General features: G+C 40.3%; 1 protein-coding gene across 1 annotated transcript in view; it reads right to left on the reverse strand.

Moving 5' to 3' along the window:
• Positions 1 to 8538, reverse strand: part of LOC124397096 (C1q-related factor) — a 45050-nt gene extending 36512 nt beyond the window's left edge. The window contains exon 1 of the mRNA XM_046866571.1: positions 7622 to 8538. Coding sequence (XP_046722527.1) covers positions 7622 to 8194 — 573 coding nt within the window. The 5' untranslated portion in view covers positions 8195 to 8538. The remainder of the gene's footprint in view (positions 1 to 7621) is intronic.
• Between the last annotated feature and the right edge of the window lie 259 nt (positions 8539 to 8797).

Genomic DNA, 8797 nt, shown 5'->3' on the forward strand with positions numbered 1-8797 from the left:
TTAAACATGCCTCATGGAACCCAGAGTGGAAATTCAGCCAGAGTTCAGGAGTGCAAAAGGGTGCATGGTGTAGAACTGAGAGCCCACTCGTATATAAAATCACCAGGCTTTGGAGGGCACAGTGAACTCAGCACGGCTAAAAGCGCTCGCGCAAGTGTTCGGATACCAAAGGCTGCGTTTTGAAGGCTATAATAACCACAGCATGGGGTCCTGGGTAAAATGTAGACGCAGGAAGCATTTCATCACCGGGCAAAACCACTGATTCATCTCAACCTGCTCAGACTAACCTCAGTGATGTATGATATGCTCGAACATTTATACTGACGGTAGCTGCAATTATTTATTAGTTTTTTTTAAGCACTTTATTTAATGCTTTGCCTGAATGTTTTTTTTTTTTTTTTTTTTTAAACCAATATGATTCACATGTTGGAGCAAATCAATCCTGTGATTCACCCAAAAACCCCCACATCATCTGGAGCTTGGACTGGATGACCATAGCACAGTAATAACTATCCACCCTTGCACATTTATCTTTATAATTAACCTGTGACCTTTCAAATATTGTTCAAATCTTTTTCAAGGTTTTTTTAGGGGAAACTTCTGTCATCAATGTCTTGCTGTATTTCCACTTAAGTTTACAGACACCTATATTACCCAGCGATGCACAAATGTGGTATTTAGTATATACAGTGCATAGTGGATTCGCACTGGAAGGGGGCGGGGTGCTTTGCATAAAGTATACTTATTCTTTTATTTACCCCTTTTTGGGAGGAAGTTTGGCCACCAACCATGATCTTGCAAACCCCTCAGAGAATGTGCAGTTGCACCCCTGATGTTACCCACAATGCTGGTCGACTATGTGCCAATAGCAGTGCATTTGGATTTGCATTTATGCTACATTTCGTACCAGCAGCTACATTTGTTACCGAGTTGAACATTTCCCGTTACTCAGTTACTCAGTAAGGGAGAATAAATACAGTTATTTTGAGTTTTTGTTTGTATTTACAATTTAGAGGCTTTTCGAATATGACCACAATAATAGTGAAAACAGGGAATCAACAGAAAACCAAAACATTAATTTCTGCATACAACAAGCGTTTGTTTTTATTTTCCATCTCCAGATGTTCGTCTTCATTGACAGTGAAGAAATAGAAGTTTCAGATAAAATATTTAAACCAATCATGAATGCGCCGTTAAGATCTTGCTACATCTTCACCTAAAGAGAGAGCGATGCAGTGGCACGTTAGTGATTAAGCTTATCCAGCTTCTCATCAACTTCCAAATCATTTGCTTCAATCCTTATCCAGCTGTCAAACAATCCTACATTTGTCCACATCAGCACATGCTTTCATCTCTCTAATGACAGCTTGTAGCTCTCTGGATCTGATTTAAAACACTGCTCGCCTTCAAAGCTAAAAAGACCCCTGCACCAACCTACTTCACAGCTACTTATCTCACCCTTCCAATGCTCTAGCACAGGGATCTCCAGCATTTGGTATACCACAGACCAGTTTCAGTTTGAAAATATTCTCAAGGGACCAGCTGGGGTGTGTGTGTGGGGGGGGTGGGAATATATATATATATAAAGGGCAAAACGCACAATAAATAATAATGTCATATCTATAAATATTTTCCCAGAATGTCGACCTATTAGCAACTATTGCACTGACCTTTACTCTAGCACTGCTCGACCTATCCCTCCATCTCTCAAGATACAAGGAACACCTGCCTCAAGACTCTTCTTTGTTCTGGCGATGAACATTCCCTAGATATTTGAATGGCTGAATCACAAACAGTGACTTCAAATGACTAACGACAACGTACCTCCTAGTTTCTCTTGCTAATAATTTACCCTATGAACCAGTATTTCTATCTCGGTAATACTCTTGTCTCCACCCATGCTGCATCTTGTATAGTTTTGACCTGAATGTGACTCTGATTTATACAGTATAACGTATTTATGTCAGGTATACATACAGTCAGATTACTTCCTTCAATAGGTTCGCTAAGTGTAGGTTCTTTATAGGTCATATATTTATATGTAGGTTTATGTAGGTTATATGTTATATACAGTAGATATACATACATTTAAATGGGTTGTACTTTCATGTACCTCTATAGACAGTAAAGTGAAGTTACTGAGCAACTCCAGAACTTTGAGGTTGGATTTGGATTATAATAATATCAACAGTTGAATGAACAGTTCCGAAATTTCAGTGTCTATCACTGAACACCTCAACAAAGATGGAACTGTAATGAATGGACATTCAGTGCCACCCAGATGAGGATGGGTTCCCTTTTGAGTCTGATATCGCTCAAGGTTTCCTCCTCATGACATTTCAGGGTGTTTTTGTGCCACATTCGCCACTTGCTCGCTCGTTAGGGACAAACATTCTAAACTTTTAGGCACTAAACATATACATACTTTTATATTACTTTATGACCTCTTTATCTCTGTAAAGCTGCTTTGAGACAATGTCTATTGTTAAAAACACTATAAAAATATAATTTTTTTAATTAAATGTTTTATTTCTATACACACAGAAAAATCAAGGTACAGGAATGTACCTAAAAGAGAACGAAATCTTTGTCGTCCCAGCTGTAGTCTAGCGGGGTACAGCAATGTACCTCTGAACATTTGTACTTCTTGTTTGTACCACTAAAATCATTTATGCACCCCTAGTAATAGAAATGTAAATTGGTGTCCTGATATGGTTTAAAATTATTTTAGGACAAATCAGTTTAGCAGAACATCAGTGAAATGCTATACATATGGTGGAATAACATTAAGGTGACCTCAAAGCAGTTCCACTATCATCATCACCATAAATATCATCATCACACTCATCTTATAGATCACAAACTAGCTACATTTATAACTAGCCGAGAAGCCCCTGTTGTATTGTTTATGCGCTAACCAGCGAACACTTCGATTGTTATCCTATTCGTTTGATTTGTTTTCCTCCTGTTGAATGTACCGTGACATTGGCACCAAACAAACAACCTCAGAAGACAACCAAAACTACAACGTCCAAATGTATTAAATGTTTTTTGTCTTAACAATTACAATAATTTGATCTTATTCTACTCTCAGCCTGTTACAAAACCGTCTCTCTTTTGGTCATCCCACCACACTGCCTCTTCCTCCGTGCACTTTAATGACTGCCAGCCCTTTTTGAAAGTGACATTTACTTAGTGGAAGTCTGACTGTTTCTCTGAGAACTCAGCTGGACCCGTGTCCTGAAATATCGCCAGTCTGGCCAAAGTCTTTTGTGCCAAACGAGAAACTAGCAGAAGTAAGAGCTTCCTGGTAAATTATACACTGCTGTAGCCAGGGTTTTACACATGACATGCCAAAGAGTGGGTACATTAATAGTAGCACCTACCTAATTATATACAAGGCAGGTTATGTGGAGCAAAACAGCATTAATATACTGAGTTCAAACAGTTTTACTCAAAATACCTACGTCACTGATTTGGAACAACATGCACAGGAGATCATTTGTAAATTTAGAATTAGATTTGGGGTAAATGGAGCACAGAGTCTTCTCTCATGGTTGCTAAACCTTCTCTAGGGTTCGACTTGTGGTCACACCCCTGTTATTTTGTAATACTTTGATTTATAAATTGCAAAAATGATCTGTGATGCTAAAATTTTTAAACATTTGGATTCTTTGGTTTCAGTTTATAGCTGCTATGATGCCTTTCATGTTGCACAGCATAAACTGTAACTATAAATGGATAAATACTAGGATGTGTCATTTCTTTTGTAAATAAGTCATGGTAATGATTATCACTTAGGAGTATTAGCACTAGAACTAGCATTAGCATTAGAACAAAACACCCCAGGGTGTGCTGTTATAAGTGGATCACTTGCACTTGGAAACACCTGGTCTTTAATGTTTTTTGAGACAAAATGCGTTACATTTGTTTCTTTGCAACAAACTCAGTAAAAGGAAATAACACGATAGAATTGGACAATGAATATAAAAAAGTGCTATCATATAGGAAGGAGAGAGAGAAACTATTACCAGACCATACAACAAGAAAATGAGCCAAAGCATACGTCCGAGCTTTGTAAGCGTTATTTAGAAAGCAACCAGTAAGCTGGAGAGTTATCTATAATGGAATGGCCTGCCCAGTCACAGCACCTGAATTCTTTTAAACAGCTCTGGGATAAACTGGAACACATAAAAGAAATCTGCAACAAGTGAAGAACATTTTGACAAGAGACAAGGCAAAGTATTTCAGTATTTCAAGTGAATTAATGTCCAGATGGCAAAAGTGTAAACATATTATTCATGCTTGAGATTTTTTGATGAGTGTAAAGGTGAACATCTGTACATTTATATAATGGTTTTGTCAGAGTAAATCTTTATACTGTTAAATGTCCTTGTTTGGTGCATATAAACAAAAGAAACACGTGTATCTTGAAAACCAGGTGTTTCCAAACTTTTCACAGGCACTCTATACCATACCTTAACCTCACTAAACTCTCAAGTTTTTTTTTAAGTCCATTCTCTTAGCACCACTGCTGCTACGTGAATATGACGAATAACAACACTACATAAAATATAGATTAACATGGCAGAGGTAGAGCTGCATCTTTCTGGAGACAGAACAGGAAAAGGTCACACACACACACACACACACACACATATATATAATTTTTTTATTATTATTATAATATATTTTCTTCAACATATTTTTGTATATGAGATTGAATCCGGCCTTTTTCTTTCCTCAAAATTCCTTAAAAACTTTACACCATTTACTAATCACTGCATGTATCATCACTTGAACAGTGAAATAAAAGTTATCTATACTATGGTACTAATAAATGTTTTTTTTTTTGGCTCTGGGAGTACTTCTAGTATCTCTTACAGTCCTACTGTATAATTTTACTTAAGGATATAACTATGCCTACTTGATATACTCAATATATATAAAAGAATGAGTGTAGTACACAGTAAACAATTTGATCTCAAGTGTATTTTGTTCACAGCTGAAAACATGGTCTTCTTAATATTACTTGTGTTTTGTGTGAATCTAAAATGTTAATAAAAAAGTGGAAAGAAAGGCTTGAACAGCTTCAACAGAACACATGAAGACTTTTGAGGGGGGGGGTTGGGGGGAAGAAAAGCCTTCTTTAAACATAAAGGTTTTCCTATTTATTTTCCCTAATTAGCTACATGAATTCATAAAAACAAAGCAGGGCTTGCAGTGCTGAAAATCTGCTCTGGCACTATATCGTGTAATTAATTCCGCCTAACACAAAAGTGTGAAAAACAGAGTTACGAGCAGCCCCGGCAGTGAGAATGTGAAAAATAAAGATTTAAGTCTCGTCGGCTTGCAGACTAAAAATATCAAACTCCATGCAGATAATTAGACGAAGAAGAAGAAATAACTGAACACAGTCACACAAATTAAATTAGTAAATGCGTTCAAAACGCTTTAAAGCCGAAGCCTCAGGTTCCGAGCTTGCGAGTCGGATCAGCGGAAACGGCAGATGATACCTTTTACGACTTTAAGTATAACCGTGTGTATAGGTCACTTGGTCATACGGATTTACTGCAACTCACTGAGCACGTAATAATCACAAGCCGTCGTGTTTTTCATGAGCAACACGCGAGAATGTGAAAAACGTGCGTTAAAAAGCGAACGTTACGCCTCGAATCGGTGTGTGAATTCACTGAAACACTCATTAAATGTAAATAGGAGAATGTGAAAAATCATCTGTGAAAATAAATAAATAAATAACATGAATTGGAGGGCATGGAAAGGAAAAATATATGTAAATAAAATCTAATACAAATAAATACATTTTCATGAAAAATTTTAAATAAATCACTCTTGAAAAGTATAAACGAGGCGGCAGGTTCAGTAGCGTGTTAGCTAGCGTGTCACGTTTTAAAGCAAAGGGGAGCTTGTCCAATTAGCTAGCTAAGTGTTTCGCCCGTGAAATGTGCTAGCTAGATAACTTAATGTAAATTAGCATACGGAATTAGCGAGCTAATGCTTTCCCTGTGAAATAATAGGAATACAATTGTAACTTGTTCAAATACATTAGCAAGTTTAACAACCGTGTTTGGTCAGATAGCTAGTCAGGTTGTGTGAAGAAACCTTGTTAGATTGTGCTAGTTAGGTGTTTGTCAGGTAGTTTGTTAACTTGCTGCAAGTTGCATTTTTATAACTCGGTCTGTTGAATTTGTTGGTGTTTTTTTGTTCAATTTGTTTCTTTATTAAACTGGATAGCTGTGGAATGTCTGTTGCTAATGTTGTCATTAAATATGATATAATTAGCAAGCGCCATTTTTGCTAGTCTAGTCAGCACCTGTAACTGGTTCAATATGATTATTATGTATTTATATTTTATTATTTGTATATTTTATTATATTTCATCATATTTGTATTCATCTATTTATGAATTCATTTATTCTATCATACGTCTGTTTAATTAATTGATTGATTGATTGATTGATTGATTGATTTATTGCATCATGATCATTTTCTGTATAGAAATTTGGATAATTTGGACACCGCTCCCATCCACACTTTCCCTGAAGCACAGTTTCTCAGGACTTTTCCCCCCACAGCAAGAACAAATCAGCCCACTATCTTGAAGCTCTGTGGCATTGCGGCAGGTCAGGATGAGCAGATATTAGAACATGCATGACTTTTTCCAAGTTCTCCAAAATCTTCTCCAGTGTGTTACCCTTGCAAACAACTGTATACGGTACACGCGGCAGCCCTCAAGCCGTCCGCGTGCCGCGCGGTAAAAACGCAAAACGCGAGTTCGAGCGCGCGCCAGACGGGACGCTTTAAAAACACATTAACAGCAGAAACTCGGAATAGATCGTGCGCGTGACACCGATCCGGTCAGAGTGACTTAATTACCGTGCATCAAGACCAAAACCTGCAGAGTTTTCAGCTGATACACCTGAGAGACGCTGATGAGCAGAGGTGTCCGGACGCGCGCGCGGGGGACGCAGCCGGATTTGCACATCTTGGAAGACAAGTTTAAAATGAGCGCTCGTGCAAAATGATAATGTGCATGCATAATATTATAAACGGTTGCACGTGCGCGGGTCGCTCGCGGACAACAGGGATGCATGCGATATAGAGAGATAGAGTGGATGAAAGGCGCTCGTGCTAGTACTCCGGTCATATGACATGCTTTATAATGATATTTACATCGTGGTTTATCCGAGTTCATGCGCAAAGAAGAAAATGAGATGCACGTGCTTAAATTGATTGTTAATAACCCACAGTTATAAATGGGATAACGTACAGCATAAATCACAATATGGGTTATATTGCATTGCAAATAAATAAAAAAAATCAATAAAATATTCAGAGTTTCATACAAAAAGTATGTATTTGTTATTACTAAAGCTGTCGATTTTTTTTTCTTGCCTTTGTTGGAATGATCCAGTTGACACACAGGTTGCAATGTTATATTGCATTGCTAAAAATGTTGTTAATCGAAAAATATTGATTTTCAAAAAACTTTTCATTACAGCTTAATACTTGAGGAGTGAGAGATTGAGAGAAAAAGAGAGAGAGAGAGTGCACGTGGTTAAGTTCTACAAGAAGAAAACTACTTCCTGTCCACTCTCACCTGTCCGTTTTTGCAGAGGTCGGCCCACATGCTCGTGCCGTCGCCTCCACGCATCAGCACATGGTAGATGAAAAAGTAAGTGCCAGGCACGCTACAGATGAACTTCCCCGATGCGCCGTCATAGTTGTTGCCCAGATTTGTGACAACGTCGTCAAATTTGAGTATCTCGTAGCCCTCGTGCGGGTTCTTGAGTCCGGCGTAGAAAGCAACGCGTGGCTGTGTGCTGTACGTCACCGTGCTGATAGCTCCGTTGATGCCGCTCGTGCCGCGGTCCCCTCTTTCTCCTCGGTCCCCCGGGGGCCCCATTGGACCCGGGGGGCCTGGCTCCCCGGGTGGCCCTGGAGGTCCGGGTTTGCCCGGCCGTCCCGGCTTCCCCTGCGGCCCCTGGACGAGCGTGGAGGGTGGCGGCGGCGCCTCGGAGCCCGAACCCGCTGGACCCGTCACAGCACTTTTGCTGCTCAGGTAGGGGTCACACACCATATGGCAAGCACCCAGCATCTCGTACTGGCCGGCATCGGTGCTTACGGAGCTCACCAGCACCGGGATGAGTACCACGAGCACCAGGAGCAGCATAACACCTACAGCCGCTGCTGCCAGGCTCTTCCTGCCCAAACCAAGGCGCGGGAGCGGCTGGGTGGCCAGGGTCACTCTGGCCGGGGCCGAAATGGTGCCTGATGTCGATAGCCTAAAGCCAAGAGGAGTGTGTGTGGGCGTGTGTGTGTGTGTGTGTGTGTGTGTGTGTGTGTGTGTGTGTGTGTGTGAAGGGCTGAAAGGACAGCAGGAAACAGCTAGTATCCTGAAAAGTGCTCTGAAGTGTGTGTGAAGGAGAACGAGACCCACATACACACACGTGCCGTCACTTTCCTGCGTCTGTTGGTGGATTAGCTGCCGGTGCTGGACTGAAGTCTCAGACACCTCCTACATCCCCTCACACACAACTCCTCCCCTAAAAAAAAAAAAAAGTCAATCCCAGGGTTTAGTCGAGAGAGTTGCAGGCTGTGACGCAGGGTGAAGAGCAAGAGGACAAAGTGAGCGCGAGTGCCAGCGCGAGTGTTAGTGCGAGTGCGAGTGCGAGAAGAGCGGCAGATGCTGAGGAGGGGAGGAGAAACCTGGGCTGTTTGCAGAGACAGAATCACAGATCGAGAGTTTTATACTGACCCTCCCCTCCCTCGTTCC

This window comes from Silurus meridionalis, chromosome 14 (genome assembly GCF_014805685.1).
Source record: "Silurus meridionalis isolate SWU-2019-XX chromosome 14, ASM1480568v1, whole genome shotgun sequence".
NCBI classification, from domain to species: Eukaryota; Metazoa; Chordata; class Actinopteri; order Siluriformes; family Siluridae; genus Silurus; species Silurus meridionalis.